At 40.9% G+C, this 24,716-nt stretch overlaps 1 protein-coding gene across 1 annotated transcript in view; it reads right to left on the bottom strand.

Annotated features, from left to right (window-relative positions):
• Positions 1-6,037: 6,037 nt before the first annotated feature.
• Positions 6,038-24,716, bottom strand: part of Acyp2 (acylphosphatase 2) — a 152,285-nt gene continuing 133,606 nt past the window's right edge. The window contains exon 4 of the mRNA XM_048427580.3: positions 6,038-7,021. Within this exon, the coding sequence (XP_048283537.1) occupies positions 6,907-7,021 (115 nt within the window). The 3' untranslated portion in view covers positions 6,038-6,906. The remainder of the gene's footprint in view (positions 7,022-24,716) is intronic.

Genomic DNA, 24,716 nt, shown 5'->3' on the forward strand with positions numbered 1-24,716 from the left:
GTGGTGGTGGAAGTTCACTGAGGTTGGGGGCAACTCCCAGCATCAGCAGGATTAGGGAGGAGCTAGGAGTTGGCCTGGGAAAGGGTCATGGGGTACAGATCTGCGGCAGGCTAATCACCCACCCATTCCAGACGATTTTCTTAACCATCTATTTTATTGTAACTTGTACACATTCTCTCCAAAGGCCTTCTGCTTTTCTCTTGCAGAGGTCAGTTTTCATTGTGTACTACGGAGTGAATCAACAGATGTTTCCTGAAATTTTTCTTTCAATAACAAATCTTTTCCCGAGGTATGCGCGTCTGCTGTTCTAACAGACAATGCACCTTTTACCTTGGGCTGTAGGGCTTTGTGTGGCTTGTTTTCATTAGCATTCATATCTTAATGAGGGAAGTTTATTTATAAACTGGCCAGTATTTACCAAAAAAAAAAAAGTATCTTCCTCTTGTATTCAAAGTCTTAGATTGGCTGATCTGTCCTAATCCGTATTGTGTTAGGCACTTTTAGGATCTTTAGGTTTTTTTTTTTTAAATTATGGGATATATAATCATAAGAAAGCCATGCAGATTTTAATTGCAAAGTGAGCATTTATGAGCCTACAACTCAAGTGAAGCAATGTAAGTTCCTAGCTGGCCAGGGGTGCTTTGTGTACCTGTCCTGGTCCACAACCCACCCCCTCTAGCCTGGACATAACTAGTGCCCTTGTTTTGCAATAAGCATTCCCTTGTTTTTCTCTACTTTCATCACTTCTGCCGACGTCTTTCAACAGTTTCTCCTAGAGTCTGCCCCTGAGGCTCTTTTCTTTGCTCAAATGCTATGCTTTGACTAAAGGGACAACCACGTCTCCCTTGGGTGCTGTGACTTAAGTGGAGGAAAGTGTGGCAATTAGGGTCAGTGAATAAAGAAAAGCCAATTCTTCTAAACTTCCTTGAAAAATCACCTTTCGCATTGTCAAGATTCCATGTAAGTCTTCTCTGGTTGATATTAACGCTACATCTCCAAAATAATAGTATACAGTATATCCTTTGAACAGATTTCCTGATTGCTTTTGTAGACATGTTTTTCATCCAGACGAACTTAGTAGAAATTGTGCCTTTATGCTTCTAGAGTGAAATAACGATGATTTATAGTTGGACTTTCCTTGGCCTGCCAGCTCCCAAATAATGACAGAGACTTCTTACTGTGACAGCTTGGCCTTAGCTTAGGTTTATTCTCAACTAGCTCTTAAAACTTAAATTAACACATTTATATTAATCTATATTCTTTTACATGGTTCATTACCTCTCCTCAGTACTATATATCTGATTTCCTCCTTGTCTCACCACAGAATTCCCCACCTCTTATTTCTTCCCCAGGGTTCCTTTCTCTCCTTAGAAGTCCCATGTATACTCTACTGCCTAACGATTGGCTATTCAGGTCTTTATTAAATCAATCAGAAGGCACCTTAGACAGATGAGGTAAGACTAAGACACATCTTCACAGGGCACAAAAAGATTATCCTGCAGCAGTGATTCTCACCTTTTAGAAGAGTCTGAAATAGAAACTCCGTCTCTAACACAGTAGATCCACTGAGGCTTCTGACTCTTCCTCCAGACATCATCGAACATGTGAAGAATGATGAGGGAGGGGGGAGCGGAGAGGGGAGGAAGAAAGGGAGAGCGATTGTAGTTGCTATATTCAGCATCTATCATGAAAAGTGGGGACAGAACTCATAAAACAAAAATGTACTTTGAAGAGGAAAGATGCACGTGGACTATCTAACCAAGAATGCACTGATTCATAGCAGAGGGAAAAAAATTATAGCAAAGGGGGAAAATATGTCACTTCCTGTTGAAAGCCTGCTGTTAGGCTCACATAAGAACTATATATTTTTTTAATTTTGATTTTAAAAAATTATCAGAATTTGGTTTTATTCTCTATCACAAACCATAGCCAGAGGTAAGGGTCAATGAAGAATTTACCTAGCACACATGAGGAATAAAACAAACAGAAAAATCAGCATTCCCCAAGAGAGACCTCTGAATTAATTAAGGAAAAGTTACCTCTTACCCAAGATTCTAAATATGAGGAATCTGTATGACATTTATAAATGCATAAACATTTATAAATTTATAAAATATTTAAAAATTAACCACTAATTACATATTTGTATTTCTTCTTGTATAATTTTCACCTTTGTGAAGAATAAAACAGAAATAAGAGATAACAGAAAAACAAACTTGGAGACATGACTCTTCATGTTGGCCACTGTAAGAAGTAAGAATTCCTTTGCTGTAGTGCTTTCTGTGTAGCATGTGTATTCTCAGCACAAATGGCTTATGGTTCAGTTCGTGTACCATGCCAGCCTGACAGGGGCAATCAGAGCAAAACTTAGAAAATGTCACGTAACTAAACCTGATGTTGTTTTGGTTTTGTTTGCTTCTCTGAGGTACTTGTTTAGGTCCACACATGCTGGAAAGTGTTCTACGTGAGCTGTACCCTACTCCCGGGATTTGGCCTACGAGATGTCCAAGCAATCCTAACAAATGAGTTCTGCTCAGCTCTAGTGGCTAAGGACCAACTCACACACATCTTTTGCACAGTTTTCTGTGGCTTTCTCATCACCCCTGGGTGTCCCTGGCTTACCTGTGTCTAGTGAGGATCTGACTTCTGGACTCTGCAGCTGAGGACCTCAGGACACTGCTAACTAGAGGATGGATTGGGTCCAGAATGTAGACCTCCCGAACCACTCGAAGTCTCCTCTGATGAGCTGTGCTCAGTTCCTCAAGTGAGTTCTAGATATGTGTCGTCTTCCTTTATACAGAGGACTGAACATTCTCTAATTCCCATATCCACAGTCATGGCAAGACTTAACATATAAACCATATTTGTAACACATATACTTCCAAAAAAAGTCAAAATTTGTTTTATGTACCATCACTTAGTGAAAAGAGAGGGCATGGATTTGAAAGAGGGATGCATGCAACGGTTTAAAATGCAGACAGAGACTGTGTTTTCATTTCCCAAATGCCCAGACTCGAATAATCACACAGAAACTATATTAATTACAGCACTGTTTGGTCACTTTGGTGACCAAGAAAGCACTTGGTACCTTTTCTCAGTGCTGCATTTTCATCTTGCTTCCTCTGTATCTGGGTGGCAACTACACACTGAGCCTTTCCCCTTCCCACAATTCTCCCAGTCTGGTCGGCCTGTCTATATTTCCTGCCTGGCTACTGACCAGTCAGCATTTTATTAAACCAATATGAGTGACAAATCTTTACAGGGTACAAGAGCATTCTCCCACAGCATTAGAGTAAGGAAAGGGAAGGGAGAAATGGTATAATTATATTAGTCTCAAAGAATAAAATAATGTTTTTAAAAAGTCATAGTGGTCAATAGATTCCAACAAAGTCAAGTTAATGGGCATTGTTGGCCGCCTCCACTCCCCACCTGCAGGTTTCCTCTTTTGCTGTATATATGCCCTTTGTTAATACAAAGAGAACTGCAGATTCTTCCAGCTGCAGGGTACTTCTTTGATCTTGAGATTCTAGTTTTAAATGAGCTGTAGATTCATGCCCCTCCTAATAGAAACAGCTCAGAGCTTTCTTCTTCCGTTCCTTAGGTCTCTCCTACCGGATCGGAGGAGGTCTTTATTACACTCCATCCTGTCAACAGCATCCTGCTGAGCTTTCCTTGTTCTATGCATCTCGGTGTTTTGTCTGCATTGTTTTGCCTGGATGTCTCTGAACTGGAATTACAGACAGTTCTGAGTCACCATGCGTGTGCTGAGAATTGAACCTAGATCCTCCAAAGAGTCATAAATGATGAGTTATTGCTAATGTAGCAGCCTCTTGACTGAGTTTCTAAAAAGATAGGAACTTTTATATAAATATGAAAATGATCTTAAGTTTTTGTCAGTCACATTGCTTGGGATTCTGGGTTTTTAAAGGGCAGGGAACGTGGGTACGAGGAGTGTTGAGGCACCAGCTGATAGTCATTGAACTAAGTATGTTTCTCTTAAATCTTTCTAGGTTTTTAAAATGTCTAATTTTGATAAAAACCTTTCTTATTATAATGCCTAGAATACTGTATATAAATTAAAAATCCTTGTATAAATTAAACATAAAATTCAATAAATTAAAATTTAAGGTGTATTATCTCACTTCTATAATGTATTTGTATATTGCTTTATCCTTTTTCTTCCCATTCATATACACCTATTTTTCAAACATTACCTACAGTATTTCTACCAACTAGTAGAGGTCATTTATTAATATATGATTTACTTTGTGCAGAGGGAAGATTGTTTCAGCAAAATGTAATTATTTTAAGAGTGAAAAGAACTACTAAAGGATATAAATAAAATGCCAAATATCAGTGTCACCTTCGCTCACATATACACATATTTTAAGCCACTGAACCTTCCTATGTATATAGAGAAATACAGATCTTTATTCCAAAACATTGAATGGAAAGATAAATCCATCTTCCTCTTTCTAAACCTGTCTGTGAGCTGGGAAGCTAAGTCTATTTCCATGTGTGTTGCATTCTTTCTCAGAAGGCACACATAAGAGGCCTTAGGTGAGAAAGCATCCCAGGTCAATCTCTCTGGTCTCGAGTGCCTATCGGTTACCGTGACTGCTGCCTAAGACACACACATCAGTGCTTGGAGATGCTTTGTAGTACTTTGGGGATAGGAATCTTGGTAGGGCCAGGAATTCCTCTGGCACCTCACTGATCTCCCTGGAGGGCCTTCTGGAAGAAAGGCACAGGTTTTCACGACGTGGAAAAGTGCAGCTTCTTGGCCATTTCCAAAGTCTGACAGAATCCTTTGCTCCCTAGGTCTTGGCATTTCTGCCTCTCTTTTACCCACTGAAGGCCCAGTACGTATCTTTGTCCGCATCCACATCCACAGCACAATGCTGCCTCTTTCTCTTTCCTTACTCCCCCCCCCATCATTTTGTTTTTCGAGACAGGGTTTCTCTATGTAGTCCTGGCTGTACTAGAACTCACTCTGTAGACCGGGCTGGTCTTGAACTCAGAGATCTGCCTCCTGAGTGCTAGGATTAAAGGCATGTGTCACCACCCGTGATGCTTTCTTAAAATGAAACCTTAGAAGAAAAGTCTTCAGATGTACCTGGCATCAAAAATCCTCCCCAAAGAAAGGGAACACAAAATCATGTTTACTTTCCTTAACATAGAATAGGGAAATAGAACAGAATAAAATTATACTACCCAATAAATATACTGCTTGTTATCATGATAGTCTCAAATAATAGGAATGCTCCTTTTCTTTTTGGTTATCTGGAAGGTCATTCTCCACCATTATGTAAATATATTATGTACATATGTTATGTTATTATAATCCATGGGATGAACTTTTCAAGCTGACTGACATCCCCCTCTGCTCCCGTCTCTCAATTCTCACCATGCAGCAGGTAGAGGAGAGGACTGGATACAGACTCGGAGGCAAAGGCAGCGTCTTACACTACAGATAGCAGTGGCATCTGCCACATGGAGAGCATGGTGGTTTCCAGCCTGCATTCCCACGGATCTGAAACAGACCAAAAGTCAAGGAAGGAGCCAAGCGCGAGGGGCCTCTCCACTCCATTTTGATCACACCAGCTGTGCTAAACAACAACAAAACACAGCAATCAACTTTGTTTATGTGTTCAAATCTACATGAAGTTGTGTTTTAATGGAGGCGTCCATTCTACAAATGTGAAAATCAGGACCACAGTGATAAAGGTGCTTGTTACACAATCCTGGCGGGTTAGGACCCACATACGAGGCAGAAGGAGAGAAATGACTTCTGAAAAGTTGTCATCTGACCTCTACACACATCCAGTAAATGCATTTCTGCAGTCACACACAAACGAACATGCACACACAATAAAAAGAAATAAAATTGCGGTGGTGGCACACACCTTTAATCCCTGCACTTGAGAGGCAGAGGCAGGTGGCTCTCTGAGTTTTAAGCCAACTTGGTCTACAGAGCAAATTCCAGGACAACTAGAGCAACACAGAGCAACCCAATCTCGAAAAACCAACAAAGAAATCATTGAAGAACATATTTATTATGTGCACATTTGAAATACTATTTTCTATTAAAGGTCTTTCCTATTCAATATTATAATTCCATGGTATAGAAACTAATCCCCTCCTTCAAACATTATGTTGGCTGATTATCATTTGAAGACTCCAAGTGATAGTCCAAGTTTAGGTGACTCATTTAGATTCTCAGTGTTTTTAGTCAAAGGATTGCAGCTGAAGGAAGCAGATACGAATCTTGAAGCTCCCTAGACCGAAGCAGGGTCTTCTAGCTGTTGTCACCCAGCCTGCCTCTCCACTCCACAGAACAGTGACGATGAACACACCAAGTAGCTCCAGCTTAGTTCCGAATCAGGCCTGGATTTCACAAGAATTTTACACACTAACTCTTTATTGCTGCTACTTTCTGGTTACAGTGATCATCACACAAATTTATTTTAACCATTCTAAGACTTCAATAACAATACAGATTACTCAACTTTAGTAGTAAATTATTTTCAGATAACATTAAAATTCACCTTATTAGGCAACAGTATCTAAACATAATTTTAGATAGTTAACCTCATTTTATCTCTAGCTGAATAACATGTACACATTACAATGTTTTCTGAAATTAGTGACTCCCTCCATAAGACAAAATTTCACTTGAATCATCATAGCAGATATTTTACAGCAACGTGTTATTTTATAATACTTGGCTTCTGCTTGCTAAAAACATAGGTGGGTAACATTTTTTTTCAGTTTCACACATTTTAGTAACATATAATTCTGAGGTTTCCAGGACAGAAAGTTCCCATTTTTAATCCTACTGCTACGAATTTAAGAATATGTTTTATTTTCTGCAATGTAGGCATTACAATTGTTATTTTTCTCCCATTAGTAGTGAATACTAAAGTTAGAGTAGTCTAGTTTAGAGATGGTTTTTTCATTAGAAAAGTCTGCCCGGTCGATGCGAGAACTGGGACTCCCAACCTTGCTTAGCCAGGCCTTCCTGCAAAACAGAAACAAACAGGAATGAGCTTGCGCAGCACACATCACCAGACCCGTGAGAGGTAACAAGGGGAGTGCACATTTGCAGTGCACATTTGCACGTGATTCTCAATGAAGGGTGTTATCCTGGATACAGAACGTTAATTAAAATAAACAAATTGCTTACTTTGTATATGCTGTTCTAAGAATACTACAAAATAAAATATACAGTTACACATGGGTAAAGAAAAGGTAATAATTTAAGCAACTTATTTTATAGTAAAATCGTTATCCCTGCCCTAAAAGAAACACTTCAAGGCCTTTATTACTTAGCTCTCTTAAGTTTGAAAATATTTTTACAAAGTGGTTAGTAGTCAAAGTAATTAATTCACCATTCTTTTCATTACCAAGTATATGGTAAACTCATATGTATGTGTGCATGTGTGTGTGAGCGTGTGTGTGTGTGTGTGTGTGTGTAGGCTAGAGAACAACTGAGTGTTGATCCTCAGGTGCCATACACTTTCTGTTTGTTTTTTTTTTTTTTTTAAGACAAGGTCTGTAAGCGGCCTGGAACTCGCCAGATAGGCTCTGCTGGCCTCTGTATCTCCATATATATCCAATATACATAATATCCACATATGTATAAATGTATGCATATATACATACCATCACCACATCATCAAATGGTATAGGTCACCCATTCACTAAGTACTTAGGAGGCATTTTATGCACGGCATAGTCTACGTGCTTGATAGCATACATAGCTCCTTACAATGCAATTTGTTCTCTCAGGAGCTTACGTCTGCTAGGTAAGTTTGGAGAATAAAGACGACTATAAGGTAGAATGTGACATGCAAAGAGCTTTGTACAAAGGAGAGCTGCACCAAAGGCGTGCACACTGGAACGCACTTGGGTAGATCACCGCGAGAGCAACAGCATTTCAACTACACTCTTAAGAAGATGTTAGCAAATCTGCAAATCTTAGATAAGCCTGACTGAAAGAAAGAAAGTCTTTAATGAACAAGTAGTAAAATAGAAGATTTATTTGGAATATTCTTCTTGTACAGACTACTTTAAACCAATGTATAAGATGTTTATGCAATAGAAAAATGGGTAAAAACTATGAGCGCTTAAAAAAATAAATATAAATGATGCTGGTAAATATCTGAAAATGTTCACAGTTTTATGTTAAAATCTCAAATAAAGAATGAGAAACTATTTAGTGTGTGTGTGTGTGTGTGTGTGTGAGAGAGAGAGAGAGAGAAGGAGAGAGAGAGAGAGAGAGAGAGAGAGTGAGCATGTGCGGGGATTAGAGGAAAATGTGACTGAGTTGGGTCTCTCCTCCTTCAACACTGGGGCTGGGGACTAAATCCAGGTCTAAGACTGGCAGCAGGTACCTTTGCCTGTCAGGCCATCTTGCCAGCCCTTATAACACTCTCAGTAATTTAAATTTTGTTATATAGAATTTCATAAATGAGACCTGAATGTGCATCATTTTTACCACTTTCCCCTCCAATTTCCGCCATGTTCCCACCCCTCCCCCTCAAGTTTATGACTTCTCTCTATTATAAATTTTAATAATTTTATAAATTAAAAAATTAAGCTTTATAAATAGCGATTTATAAATAGAACTGGTGAGCCCATTTAGTATTGCTTATATGTATAAGTATTTAAGGTAGACCACTTGGGTTTGAATACCCTTTCAGGGCCTTGTCCCTGGAGAGGACTGATCTTCCCTCTCTGAACTGCCGTCAATTGCCCACTGCTCTTTATTTAGGGGTGGGGACTTGAGAGAGTTCCCCTGTCCACATTAGCATGTCAACTAGTGTTGACCGTTGACCATGAAGGTCTTCTTTAGGTGGAAGTACTGCTGAGGCTTTAAGGGTACAGTGCTCCGTTATATACAGAAGACACTGTCTCACAGCAGACAGACGTCCTGGTCCTCTGGCCTTACAATCTTTCCACCCCTTCTTCCGAGATGTTCCCTGGGTCCGCGGTGTATGGGTGGCCTTTGTGGATGTGTCAGCTGGGGCTGGGCGTCTTCACACCTCCTATACCAACCAGACAAATGATGCTGTGCAGAGGTGTGTGGCCTTTACTCAGGAGACTGCGCTATTGAGGCCCCTGAAGAGGGTGATGACAATGGCCAGTCTTCCAGCAGCACTCCCCGCACCTGGAGGGAATATAATGGCACTTTGCAGCCTCTGTGTCCCCCCCTCAGCTCAGAGGGATGTTGAGGAGGAAGGACAAAGGGATGATAACTGGGGGGACCGCCAGGGGAGGCTGCAGAAAGCAGGCACACTCACTAAGTTTAGTTTCTGTTTTAGGTTTATCTGTCTGTACATATGTCTGTGTGCTGTGGCATCTCTGCTAGTGGAGGTCAGAGCACAAGCCCTGGGGTTCAGTTCTTTCCTCTCGTCATGTAGACCCTGGGAACCAAACTCCCGCTACCAGGCAGGGCGGCCAGCACCTGCACCAATAAGCCATCTTGCCAGCCTACTTTTTCTTTTTTTAAGGATTTATTTATTTATTATGTATACAGTGTTTGCATAAATGCCAGAAGAGGGCACTAGATTTCATTACAGATGGTTGTGAGCTACCATGTGGTTGCTGGGAATTAAACTCAGGACCTTTGAGAGAACAGCCAGTGCTCTTAATCTCTGAGCCATCTCTCCAGCCCTCGCCAGCCTGCTTTCTAGAAAAAAGAGAAGATACATCTTCTCTTTCCAGAAAGGAATGTATACTTAAAAATTGAAGAGCAATTTGTGTGTAAAGAGACACTTACATGAAATAGCCTCCATATTCAGTTCACAGCAATGTGGGAGTTAAGCTAATTTACCGCACTGTGGCAGGTGCACAACAGAGCGATGGGAGGCCTTAAGGTTACTTTGCGCTTCCTTGGATGCTGGTCCTGCTAAACTGGCCAAAGCCTGCTAAGCCAGGGGTCAATGTCTGGGCCAATAGTTTCTCAACAGCGACAACCCATCTGAGGGGAGATTCAAATATTTTAACAGATGTTTTTGTATGAGAATCTCACCTCCCCTCACCTAAAATGGACATGTCTACCAGCTTGCCCCTGATTTCTGCTTCTGTGTTGATTAGGATGAGCCAAATAACTGGTTTCCCTTTTCAATCCGATGTTGGTCTCTGAACACCTTTTCTCTTGGATCTATTATATTCTCCAGGAAAAACACACCCAATATTCCTGCCCACAGGGCATAGACCTGGACAGCCGTCCTGGGAGTCTGTGAAGGTTATGGCCTTGTGCCAGCTAGTTTTATGCCAATTTGACACAAGTTAGTCCTTTAGGGAAGAAAGAACCTCAGTAAAGAAAACACCCTCACCAGATGGGCCTGCAGGCGGGGCTATGGTGCATTTTCTTGATTGGCATGAGAGTGCCCAGCTCACTGTGGGTGGGCCCACCACTGGGTAAGAGGTCCTGGGTTATATAAGAAAGCAGACCGGGCAAGCCAGGAAAAGCAAGCCAGTGAGCAGCAATCCTCCATGGCTTCCACTTCAGCTCCAGCCTCCAGGTTTCTGCTGTGACTTCCCTGAATGGTGGACTACAAGTTGTAAGATGAAATACACTCTTTCCGCCCAGGTTTGACCTTGGTCAGTGTCTTATCCCAGCAACAGAAACCCTGGCAGGCCCGGTGCCCATTAGATCTTAAGTATGTCTCTGACAAAGGTGTGCAGCTCAGCTTTACCTCACTCTTCCCAGTTCTCAGAGTTGCTGTAACTTTTTCTCCCTTCCTTTGACTTTATAGATGTTTAATCCTTCAAGAAAATCCTTTTTCCTAGTAAGTGGAGTTTATGTAGGGGTAAAAGTAAATGCGTGTGTTCAAAATGTAATATCTTTAAAATATGGTTTTATCCTTTGTATTTGCAACTTCAGGGCCAGCGAGATGGCTAAGCAGATAGAGGCATTTACTGTCAAGCCAGACAACCTGAGTTCAATCCCTAGCATCCACGTTTGGAAAATGAAGCCTGAAAATTGTCCTCTGCCCTCCATGTGTGTGCAGTGATGTGTGTCCCACAACCCTCACAGACATCCCTGCCTCCCCTCTCCTTTACATAATAAAGGTGTTTTAAAAAGGATGTCTTTAGGGGAGGAGAGGGAGTGGGGGGAATGGGAGGGTATGGGGAGGAGGGGAGGAAGTGGAAATTTTTATAAACAAACAAATAAAAAAATTAAAAAAATAAAAATAAAAAGGATGTCTTTAGCTTTTGTAGAATTACGTAAAAGATCTCCTAATTTTTCAGTTAGACATTTTCTCCAGTACTTTTTAACTGAATAGCTTAACTTTGCCCACACACTTAAAACGCAGTTCCCAGCACATTCAAGACTAGCATATGCTCCTAATAATTTCCTCGACATTCTGTTTGGCTGCACTGGGATCTCTGCTCTCTAAGCCAGTACCAACACAATAACTTTAGAGCACATTTTAATTCAGTCACATCCCTATCTCCTTCAATAACATTACTTTTGAATGTTGTCATATATTGACTTCTAGATCGTAGCATAATTTTAACCATTCCTGTCACATTTCCTTTTAAATATTACACCCATTGGGAGAAAACTCACATTCTGTATTAGTTACTTGTGACAAAATATTTTATAGAAACAACTTAAAAGAGGAAAGAATTATTTTGGTTCATGATTTCAGAGGTTTCAGTCCAGGCTCCCGTGGTCCCATACACTTGGGCAGAACATCGTGGTGTCAGAGGCATGGAGCTTCTTTGCCACATTATGGACAAAAAGCAGAGAGAGTGACAGAAAGGAGCCAAGGACAAGATGCCCCTGAAGAATGGTCCATACCAGGGATCTACTTCCTTTAGGTAGGCTGTAAGTTAACCCTAAAGTTTCCATAATTTCCCAACATAGGGCCACTAGCCGGAGATCTGGATTTTAGAACACGATACTGGGGGCTGAGGGGCACTACCTACACAAATCACAGTGTGTTTGAGTAGCAATCTTATCAACAGGAAAACTTCCGCGCTGGAAAGATGGCTCAGTGGTTAAGAGCATACTGAGTGCTCTTCCAGAGGATTTCCAACACCCACATGGCAGCTAACAACTGTCTGTAACTCCAAGATCTGACACCCTCACACAGACATGCACGCAGGCAAAATATCAATGCAGATAAAAATAAGTTATTTTTTTAAAGAGTAAATATTTTACTACTTTTGTTCACATCTTTTAGTGCCTCACTCAAAGTTTGCAGTCTGCTTAGCTTGGGGTCTCTGCACCTCTCAATAAATTCCTACTTAGTTAAGCTTGACCTTTCTTGCTATTTTGAGTAATATTTTAATCTTGTAGGTGGAGCTTCTAGTGAGCTCGAGAGCTGTAGTTGGTGTCTTGCTGAGCTTTGCTGGGGTGTAATATTCTTTGTTTCCATTGGTTTCCTCTGATTTACCTAGGGGCCACCCGTGTGATGTTTTTTTGATTTGTCAGTTGTTTTCCACACCGACTGAATAAATTCAAGTTGCTCCGTACACTGGGCTCCTTTGCCACCCCTGCCCCCCACTCACTGCATTCTAGAGCAATGCTGCAGTAACTATGCAGAGAAAGGAAGGGGCAAGGAGAAAGGAAGGGCACAGCGAGTGGACAACATAGCGAGGATCCTTCGCTCTGCTGCCTTCAGACTTTATCCATTTATAGAGTGCAGTGGACGCTATAAACGTTGAATGGGTCATTGAATGGACGGACGGGTCCTATACACCTAAGAGAAACTGAAGTCTAATGCTACCACTATAAATCTGAACGAATCCACTTATACATGTGCTTTAGACATTTTTATTTAAGAAATGTTACCCTTTGATAGGATCATTAGGAAGTTCAAAATACAAGTAATAAAAATAATAGTGAAAATTAGAAAACCCTACTGACAGAAGTCATTACTTGATAGGCATGCACCTCCTTTCACTGCAATGTATTTTACATGTGTTTCTAAGTGTCTTATGCAGGGTTTTAAAAAATGAAACTAATTTTTGTGAGACTTTTTATTTCATTACCAAAATCATATTGGCTTTAACAATGACACAGTAGCAACAGAAGGGGTTTCATTTTGAATGTATTTCTTACATATTTGATGGGGATTATACATGTTGTGAAAAGATTTTTATGGAAGGGAAAAATCACAATGATCTTGCATGAATGATTTCCAAGCACCTTCAGGCCATCTTTGCATTATGAATAAAATAAAACATAGGACTGGTGAATATTGAATAACCAAGGAAAGATCTCTTTGTCTAATAAATTAGCAGTACTGTTTTTATTATTATTATTATTATTATTATTTTATTTGTGTGTGCGTGTATGTGTGTTATCATTCAAGCAGTCATCAACCATTGAGCCTCTTGGAGCTTCCATAACATTCTCTATAATTCTTGTGGCAGAGGGTACATATTTAACCACCAGATACAGTAAGTGCCGCACATTCATGGCCTTGGCAACAGGAAAGCATTCAGCTGTGCCTTTGAAAATGAACTTAGGCTACTGATCTCTCAGGGTCAGCATGACGGGGCCCTGTCTCCACTGTGTGTCACGGCAAAGACATATGTAAATTGCTGTAGTTATGTAATTGCTCATGTGTTTTTCATATGCCTCCCTGACACTACCATGCAAGTTCGGAGGCAGACTCAGTCTTATTATTAAATAGTGATGTCATTACTAGAGAATAACGTATTGGAAGAATGAGTCTTTGTCACCTGGACGCTTTCTTCAGGTCTATGGCTCCCATGTCTAGGAGGGCATTCCAGGTTCTATACCATCACATGCGAGCAGAAACCCTGAGTATGGACTCAGCTTTGATTTTATAGCAAAGAAACAAAAACCTTATTTTTAGAATACTTTTTAAAAGTTGCTTTTAAAATAAGTTTGCCTGTGGGATTCCCCTATGAAATAGCACAGATAATGGGTACAGTCATCTTCAGGGGTGCTGGGGGCCGTGGGATCTGACGAGTGACCCAGCTTTAAGCCTGTGGAGCATGATAATTCATGGCAATTGCTTTATTTATGTTTAACAGCTCCTTCAATTTTCCACTGTTTCTTGTGACCAAGTTTATACAGGATAGAAATAAACACAGTGACTGGCTTTGCTTGGTGTCCAGAGAATTCTTACAGCACAGCAGGGGTAGCAAGTTCACCCTGCAAGCCCAGTCACAGGCACGCCGCCCTCTGCAGAGAATCGTGCCTGACTGTTAATGCTGACATATAAATGTCCTAGGGCATTTCCCCTGGTATCTCAACAGATATACAAACACTCACTCATGTATTTGTTGTACTAATTCAGGATTTTCAAGCCTTTGACAGAAAATATCTCTTTTTCCAACATTTTAGATGAAAACTTTGTGCTCTTGGTACAGTGCTTTTCTGATACAAGAGAAGAACTCATGTATGTGTATATAGGAAAATCCCATTCACCAGAGGGTTCACTGGCCTCGAGCATCTCAAGAGCATCCCTTGGGCTCTGAGAAACTCAGTTTGAAACCTGCCCCATTAGGCTACCATTAAGCAAAGTCATAGAGAGTAGAATGTGTGGAGGATTCATCGTGTGAGGAACCGGAAACCAGCAGCGCCGTCTCCTCTGTAGTTCAAGTCGGTATTGCCTGTGGAAAGCGGGCAGGCGAGCTCCTAGCATGATAGAACAACGCCATCTAGTTAATATCCTTGACTGAAGCAAAGAGGCAAGATTAAAACACTAGAAAGCCGACACTGTCAATAATTCATAGCAGTTCTCTTTCCTGGGTGGAATTATCCTTTCCAATATCTCTGCAGCACTGGTCTAAAGCATGGGAGGAAGTGAAGAAGCAGTCAGGAGGAAAGGACGGCGAATGGATTAAAAGCTAATGTGGTGCTTGCCAATCTCAAGCTTTTAAGCTAGCATTAATAATGGAAGGACAGTGCATAGCATTTTTGCTATTCTCCTTTCCCCAAACAGCTTTCTTTATTCAGGTATGTGTGGACAAATAACACTTTATTATAAAGGTAAATGTTTAAATGGTATTTTAATAGCATGTCTGAAACCTTGCCAGCTGATTATAAAAAAAAAAAAAACCCAGGTCCTGCATAATAACTCGAGACCGGATTCCTCCTCTCTGCAAAGGGCGCTACTGCTGTCATCACAGAGCTCCGAAGAAGACTGAAGAGGATGGTTACTTGTTAAACCTCATGGACTCTCTAGGTCAAATAGCAGGCTAGTAATAACATTACTGCAGTGTATCTGTCCTCTGCCTTTGCCCATTGAGTAATCTCTGGAATCCCCAGCATCACATACTTCCCGGGGAATTCCACTCACAGGGCCTCTGAGTCTTGGCAGAAGTGCTCCTCAGTTCACATCCCTCGGCCTCTTCAGATGAGTGAGTCTGGGAAAGTATTCCAGGCATGAGCTGTGGCCAGAACCCCGAGAAATGCCAGTCCAAGGGCTAGGAATGGAGAAGGTGGACCAAGAGAGGCCATAACTGTAGCCTCTAGCTCCTTTGGCAAAGTGACACACAGACTCTTACTTTTGTCTTAGTCAGGGGTGAGAAGGTGCTAGCATCGTAGCAATGGGAGTGAACTTTGGGATCCTCATGCTTGGTTGTAGGGCATGAAGGAATTACTAGAACTTCCCTGAAACACACCCTGCAGGGAGCCTGGAGGCTGTCACTGAAATAATTCATTGACACATGGACATGGCAGGAAGCCCCACCTTCTGGTGTGTTATCTCCAGAGTCATGGATGTCTCAGCATTGCTGTCCCTGGTTCACACAACACAAGTCCAAGTTCAAATTTCACATAATTATCACTGACTGTGAAAGCATAAATTACATTTGAAATTTTGACTTCAGGGAAATGTAGTACCTAACTCTGTTGGATCTAAAATGAAAGACGGCAGAAAGAGTTTGGACTAGAAGTTGACCAGCTTGACATACCACACCTACCTCAGCTGCTGCTGTTCAGTTAACAAGAACTACATAAAACCCTATGCTATGGACTTCAGAAGTAGCAAGTATCTTTTGTTGGTTGCTCATGCACAGTTTTAGTACACGATTTGGCTGGCTCCATTTACTCATATCTAAAGCAACATCAGCATTGATGGACCAACAGCAGAGAAGCAGAAACACATGGGTGAAGGAGCAGAGAAGAGGGTCAAAGTGTGGCGCAAGGAAAAGCAAGGGCACAGAGTACTGTGAGGAAACGGTAGGCAACTTCCAAATGCTGCTGAGGCCAAGTAAAATATAAACTGAAAAGTAGTTTGTAGCCTTAGCAAGAGAGCATCAGTGATGTGGTTGAGGAGGTTAGAACAGTTTTAAGGGTGAGGACGGAGCAAGACATGGAGACAGCACAGATAAAGCTGTTGAGTTGCCTGTGAAAGAGGAGACAGAACAGCTTCACAGAGTTCTAGGGTTCTGCTGATGGCCGGTCCAGACAGCCTAGATTTTGAACTCAGTGCCACTGGGTATTTACGAACATCCTGTCTCAGAAGTGTACTGAGAAAGGCCGTATTAAGGACACACAGTTCAGTATGTTCTCTGTTCCAAATATGTTAAGATCTATTCCTACAGGAAGCCAAATGAAAAACGAGTTGGCCAGACACTCTTGTATTTTCATCCTTTACCCTGACTTCTCCACTTCCCTTAAAAATGTTCTTAGGCAAACAGAACTAATGTCATTAGCAGATGAAGGCGACTGGACTGTTAGAGCCAAACTCTAACCCACCCACAGCAGAGGCCCTATTGTATTCTTAGGACCTTCTTCCTGTGCCCTGCCCTTATTCTTATTGTTAAGGGTCCACTCTCTTGTTAATGTTTAATATGTTCTTACAAATAATTTTAGGGAGCAAAGCAAGATATAATAAGTATATGAATCTACGGTCTTTTCTCCTTCCCTGATAGTAATTCCATTACTTTCTCAGTAGGAACTACAGGATAGGGTTACCTATACACTGGCTTCTGTGATTGACTTTAATAGAGATCCTTTTCCATCAACACAAGGAACACAATGGTCTTCTATTGTAAGACCACGTATCTTAAGGACAGTGGCTCTGCGACAGCAATCCTGTTGATAGCCATGAAGTTCTGAACTGAGAGCTGGTTTCCCGAGATCTAGCAAGGGTGGAGTCACGTCTGCGGGGATGAGCCTGTACGCAAGGGCGTGCCTGTACGCAGGGGCGTGCCTCCCCTTGGCAATCACTTTGAAATTAGTTTGCAGAAAAATGAATCAGAAGAACAGTTCAAGGGCCTTGTGTGCTAAGCCGTGTCTGTCCCTTTTCGTAGAATCGTCCGCCCTAACAGATAGTTTCTATACAATCATGTGAATACATCTAAGCTTTCAAGTCCAGCCATTCAGCTCCAAATGTGTCATACGTCAGGCCAAATGTCATATTCGGCCCCGAATGTGTCTTATTCAGCTCCAAATGTATGAAATACTGAAAACACAACTTAAGTCCAATTCTGAGATAAAAACACTCCATAACATATGCTTCCTTTCCAGGGAAACTGGGGTCTTCTGGGTGGTAAGCTATAAATAAAGCACGAAAAGTGCAGAGTGAGATCATTTTAGCTCCCTGGTAGAGGTCATAGGATGCAAATCAATAAACATAAATGAAAGCCATAAAACGGAAGTTTACTTGCTCTGCTGCAACTCACTTAGTCTAACAAAGAAAATAATTCATTTGTAGAGATTAGTTACTATTTTTATAGCTCTTGTCCAAATACCTTTAAGTGAATCTGTGTAGTAGAAAAATGTAGAGCATGGTGAAGATTTTCCTCATCCACCAAAATCTTCCTGGCTTTCTCACCAGGCACTGTAACTCTCATTCATAAATTACGGCTCTAATTTTTTTTTTTTGTAAAATTTTACTTCATAGTACTAGAGTCTAGGATTAATCCCCACATCACAAAAACTGAACACAACGGCGTCTCCAAACTCGGTCATGACTGTTGCCACATAATGTCTTTGCTGTTGCAGTTCCAAGATAAACTTGGTCTAGCCTGTTCTCAACCCATCTTCATCTGGCTTGGGTACTGTACAGGCTAATTATGTATATCTCATAGCCTGTTTATTCAGATATTTATGCTGCCCCTAACACATATCAATAATGCATCTGGAGTGGTGGTGGTGCACGCCTTCAATCCCAGCACTTGGGAGGCAGAGGCAGGCGGAGCTCTGAGGTTGAGGCCAGCCTGGTCTACAGAGTGAGTTCCAGGGCAGTCAGGGCTACACAGAAAAACCCTGTCTTGGAAAACAAAAGCAAAGCAAAGCAACAATGTACCTGTGCATATGCACCGTGGTGCCGCCATTGATAGAGACTTTATATCTGCTACTTCACTTGATGAACTGAGCTCATTTAGGTAAGAAGCCTTCTGGCATCTGAAGAATGAGATTTTAGGAAATTGACATTGAATCTTTCCTTTGAAGCTGTGACAACACGGTTAATTATAACTGGATTCTGGAACCAGGCAATCCTTCTTGGTGGGAGTTTTCACTCTGCTGAGATCCTTTCATGCTCCGTTTTAGGCTTAATTCTGTCTTCATCCTAACTCTCTGAACGATTTAGCATGACAGTTCAGTTATGTATGTGCCCACCGCATTTGCGTGATCATTCAGACCTTCCACCTCTCTCCGCCTCCATGACTCTGCCCTCTCACCCCTTGTTCATGTATTTGTTCTCTTGCATCCTGGAATCTGACAGAATCTTGGTGGCTATAGGCTGTTAGCCATCCTGCACAGCCAAACAACTTTGATCTGAATTTTTTTTTTCATTCTCTTTTCTTTTCCATCCTTATTAGCCCTTACTATGTCAGGCTCTTAGCTGTTTGCTAGGAATACAGATTAAACTTGTTTCTGAGGCTTGGGGCAATCGTAGCAGGTGCTATGAAAAGATTTGAGATTTGTGTCTTTCCTATCAGTGTTTGGCCCTGGACATCTCTTATTGCTGGATCTCAGTGGGTTGGAATGGAGTCTCAGAAACGAAGGAAAAACTATGAATTACAAGTTGTATTATCCTCTTCATTGCAGTTAAAATTTATCTTAAAATAACTACAGAAGACAAGTCAAATGTAAAACACGTAAAAACAGTTATTAAATGCCTATTGTACATTCTGAGCTAGGCACACAAAACCAAACAGCAAGGCTGCCTGTCCCCAGTGAACCCTAGTCTGTTGGGAGAGACAAATGAGTACGGTTTGGCAAGATAAACAATGGCAGAGCGTGCGTGCCACGCATGAGCCCTGGGGAGCCTCCACCCAGTGTTCATCCTTACTGCAGTAAGTTATGCTGGCAGACTTGTATTATGGGAACAAAAGTTAGGATTCCTGTAGAGGATAAACTAGACATCTGTAGACAAGGATTTTTTCTGGGACTTTTACATCTGTAGCCTCTTTAAAGGAATTTTCCACAGAAGGATGAGAAAGCGGGACCTGTAAGTCACTGAGGTTCCAGCTTCACTTTTTGCTTACAGAAAGAATGTATAAATGCAAATATGAGATGGATACATACATCTATATGCAATATAGCATTTGTTTTATGAGCTACTGTCATATGTTAAACTAAGGCTATGCTTAATGTCCCTTTTTATTGGCTAAGTGTTAATGAATACGAAATTATATTAAGTCAGAACTTATTTGCTCTTACCAAATAGTCTATTAGGCAAACCAAGCAGGCTTGGACATTCATTTCCAAGCAGTATATGCTGAGACTCCATATTCATGCACACAAAATTCATTGAGCATGTTGGATTCTGTAAGTGTGCTTCATCACGTCTATGCTTGGCATTCCTTAGGAAGGAGACGGTTCCATCCCAAGCCCGCCCGGCTCCGTAGCTCTCAGACTCCCTGGCAGCTCAGTCCCAAGTGTGTTGAAGCAAGCTCAAGAACTGCCACTCAAAAGTTAGCCCACAGTCGGAGGGAAAATTAAAACAAATATTGACCTAATATTGGAAGCTAGAAACAGTCCAGGGACACTGTTTCCCCTTTAAGTTCCTAGCTGCTGAGGCTTGTTCATGTCAGTTTCTACTGTTCTGGGGGAAATGTGTCTGCATGATGGTTAACAGTAGTCTGGTTCTTTTGTTTGCTGTTGGTCTGTTTTTGATACAGGTCTCATTTGTCCAGGGATGGCCTCAAACTTACTATGAAGTTGAGGACAACCTAAATTTCTGATTCTCCTGCTTCTATCTCTTGAGTGCTGGAATTACAAACATGCATTATTAGGCCCGGAGCTTAGGGATTTACAAAAAGTTTAACTTGAGTAAATACAGGAGGAGTGGCCACACTGCAGCCATTCAGTGAGCTGGATCATTCCAAATCAAGGTCAAAAGCACATGTGATGAGAGCTCTTGGTAAAATCAATGTTATTTAGATGAGAGGTGGCTCTTTTTTCTTTTTCATGTCCCATCTTACAGAGAGCTTTAAATTAATATTAGGAAGCTTTAATATGGTTTAGGGAATTCAGTTTAGGTTGCCATGGTGCTATTATTTTTAAATAGTTGAGCCATCAATTTCTTTGGCACCGTAAACTAACATTGAAAACATAAAATTGGTACATATTATAAATACTTTATTATTCATATTTAGTTAATGCATTTTTCTTTTCCTATTCTTAGACAAGAGTGTTTAACTCATTAGAATGTGGTAAACAAACTTTTTCAAGTAAAGCCCAAAGGGCTTTCGAACAGACCTGAGCGTGGCAAACACGGCACTGACAGGCTTGGCCACTGTGCCCTTTCCTCCCCCTTTCTCTTTCTTGCTAAAAATCATTAAATTTCATTCCTAAAGCTAGCCCCCAAGGTCCATTTCCTTATTCGGCCACTGACACAAGGTCCAACAATCAAAATTCATTATTTGGCTCACATGTCCAATTGGGATTTACCAACTCACCCTAGCACAGACTCCCCCACTTCTTGCCCTTAAAAACCTGCTCCTGCAGAAACACCTGCTTGCTGTTGTTGCTCTTTGCAGCCTAGACCCTCGGGTAATACATTGTTGCCCCTCGGGGTAATACATCTCCTTTGTGCTGCGAATCTGGTGTCTGGGTGTGTTCTGTATGGGCTAACTCACAGGTGGGGGAGGAGGAAATTAACATTCTCCCTAACAAAGTCAATTTGTTTTTTACCTTGGCAGGTTGCTCTGAATGTTTCAGTTTGCCTCATGATACTGAAAGCGCCAGCCCTGTGGAAGCACAGACCTGCACCACCACCATCCTTTGTGTCTATGATAGACACTGCTCCAGGCTTATGTGATGTTCTCTCTTCCCACATATACAGCGGCTTGTATGAAACAGCTTGATTCTTTATTGCTCTACCCACTATCCATCCCTTTTATGCAGGAACTCAGTAGGAAAAAAAATTTCCTAAAGTTAAATCATTTTTCAACAAGAAATGTTAAATATTCTGGACTTCCTTTTAGTTTACAGAACAATGGTTTCTATGGTCTCAGTATGATGTTGATCTTTATAAAGCTCAGAAGATAAAACCAAACACTTGTGCATGTTGCATATTCTTTAAAATAATTCTGTAACTACAGGTGATACAGCCCTTTCCTCTGTGCTTCCGTTGGCTAGGAATGAAATGGAGGGCTGGTATATGCTGAATATAGAGGAGCATTCAGGCATAAAAGTTTAGAATAACAACCATTGAAAGGTGAAATAAACTAGGGCCACAGGCGAGAGTAACAGGAACAATCAAGATAAGGAAAGTATGGCCATTGAAACCAATTTGCAATCTTTAAGGTGTTTAGAATACACATTTAGCAACAGGATCAGTCTTTGGAAATTGACTTCTTATTTAACTCTTTATATGCAGACTAGGAATTCTTTATCTCTACTGTTTTCTAATTTTTAGGTGGAGAGATAACAGAAATATTGAGTTTACCTTTCTGTGTAATTACAACTGTATTTATGTTAAAAAGAAATAGCCTAATTATACCCTAGTAATTGGCTAACACCTAAATACAAAACAACAAAAGAGGAGATTTAGATAAACTCTTATATCACATATCGAAGGTAGCCCTTAGTGGACTAAAGAGTGAACTGTTTCCTTTATTTTTTTCCATGTTAAGAGAAAAAGAACAATCAAATATTTAGGAAGTCTTTACATGTATAGAGTAAAAGGGCCAGCAAAAGAAACCCACCCTGGCCCTGAAACCAGAGTCAGAGAAAGAAACCCACTCTGGCCCTGAAACCAGAACCAGTAAAAGAAAGAAACACATCTTGACCCTGGAATCAGAGTCAGTGAAAGAAACACTTTGGCCCTGAAAACAGAACCAAAGAAATACATATTGGCCCTGAAATGAGAACCAATGAAAGACACACACCCTGACTCTGAAGCTAGAGCCAGTGAAAGGAATATACTTTGTCCCTAAAACTAGAGCCAAATCTCCCCTCTGATCAACTGAACATGAAGTCAACCAATCCCTGAGTAGGAAAACTAACCAATCCTGGAGCAGAAAACCAGCCAATCCCCGAACATGAAATCTAGCCAATCTGAGTTTGCCCAAACTCAAATGAATTAAAATCTGACCAATTCTCTCCCTGAAAATCTTCTCCCTGGAAAAACTCCACCCCTAAGAAGCTCCTCTGCCTGTTCAGTTGGCAGCTGTCCTTCCCTCAGGCAGAGGCAGCCACTCTCCTAGATTCCCGTTTCACAAATAAACCTCTTGAAACAAGAGTTTTGGGTAAAGCTCTTCTTCCACAGGAGTGGAGCAGGATCTCTGATGGGAAACTCCCTTGAGAGTGGAGCAGAAGAAATAATAACTTTTTGCCAGAGTCAGAGCAGATTGCTACATTTCTGCAGGGGTTTCCCCCTTAGCAGAGTGAAGCAGAAGTAACAACTTGGGCAAGAACTAAGCAGAAACAGATACCTGTATTTGTAAGCTCCCTGGGGGGGGGGGAGCAGAGCTCAGCTGTAGTGGCTGTCTCAGAGAGGAGCAGGATTGTCACATCTTGCAGGCAGACCATCTCCCACCACACCCCAGCTTCAGGTATAGCCTGACTTCCCAACAAGTCAGGATATCTTTCTCTCCAGAGTTATAACACTTGTAAGATGGACAATTATCTTTCAAAAGTTTATGACAAAGGAAATTGTCATAAGGCAATTTAATAAGGCAAAAATAAATTGCTCAAAAACCGTAAGAAAAATTATTTTAATGTTGAAAACTGAATTATAATAGGAGAAACACAAATGAGCAATATTCGTAATGACACAGGAAGTTAGCATATAACAAATAGCTTACTCAGATTTTCAAAAAAATATTCAAGTTAAGAGATAAAGAGGCCAAGGATAAAAACATGCCATTCTGATGTGGAATTCCCCTTTGTATGCTATGAATATGTCTTATTACCATTGGCTAATAAAGAAGCTACTTTGGCCTATAGCAGGGCAGAATATAGGTAGGCAGGGAAACTAAACTGAATGCAGAGAGAAAGAAGGCAGAGTCAGGCAGATGCCATCTAGCTGCTGAAGGAGACAGATACCAGAACCTTACTGGTAAGCCACAGCTTCATGGTGATACACAGATCAATAGATATGGGTTAATTTAAGATATAAGAGCTAGCTATGAATATGCCTGAGCCATTAGTCAAGTAGTGTTGTAATAGTTTCTGTGTGAGCTTTTGGATCAGGGCATCTGGGAAACAAATGTGCAGCCTCTGTTTACAAATGGTGCCCAAACATTTAGCAAGACCATCCACATAAAGCCCAAGAAAGCTAAAAAAAGGGGGGGGGGCTTCTAGACCCACAGAAACAGGATTTAATTGTAGTTTCTTAGAAGTTGCATATTTTCAGATAGGCATTGCTTGCTGGCAGTGAGCAGAGGTATGGTTCCTTTAAGAGGAGGCTTCCTGACTCAGCACTAGCACCAAAAACTGCAAGGCTCCTTTAAGAGATAGCTTCCTGGTTCATGCTGTTGGCACAAATGGCTCTGGCTCTTTCAGGAAGTCCTGTTACAGAGCACTTGAATGGGGTTTGTGGGCTGCATGCTGTAAGTTACTTTGTGCTAGCATGGGTCAACTGCTTCCCAGAGTTGGGGTGGTGAGCATGGCTCCCAGAGCTGGTGGCAAATGGACCTCTGCCATGTTGGGAAGCCGAGCAAGGTGAAACCAACAGCCATGCCTGTTTAACAGTTTACAGCACTGATCAAAAAAAGATTACAGATACACAATAATAAAATGAATAATAAATACAGATTTAGACAGAAATATACCTTCGAATGGGTCACAGTATGTTTTAAAAAATATACATAGGCTTAAGACAAAAAGAAAATTGGTATAAGCAGTCATAGAAAAAAATAGTTTTAAAAAATAAAACAAAATCTTTAAAGAGACAATAAATGTAAAAGAGTACAGTCATAGATTAAAGAGGTAAAGATAATAAAATAAATATTAAAAAGTAATAGAGTAAAAAATAAGCCACATAAACATGAAATATACACAAGAGAATCTGGACTATGTATATTACTGTGTTTTCTTTCAATTTTTTGATTGTTAATGAGTTAACTGCTGAAAAACATTTAATTCTCGGGGCTGCTGAGCTAAACCAACATAAATATTTTAAAGGTATCTTGACTTCAAAATTTAAATCTAAGGATATGTTACTTTGGAAAAGAGGTTTTTCTTTTATTTCCACAGAAGAAGAGAACTGTGAATTCCTTCCTGGCTTATGTAGTTTGATGAAACAAGATTCCCAAAATGTCTCCCTGAACCCTAAAAATACTTCCTCCAACAAACAGTAGGAGGAAGT

The sequence above is a fragment of the Myodes glareolus genome, chromosome 8 (assembly GCF_982192425.1).
Source record: "Myodes glareolus chromosome 8, mMyoGla1.1, whole genome shotgun sequence".
NCBI lineage: Eukaryota > Metazoa > Chordata > Mammalia > Rodentia > Cricetidae > Myodes > Myodes glareolus.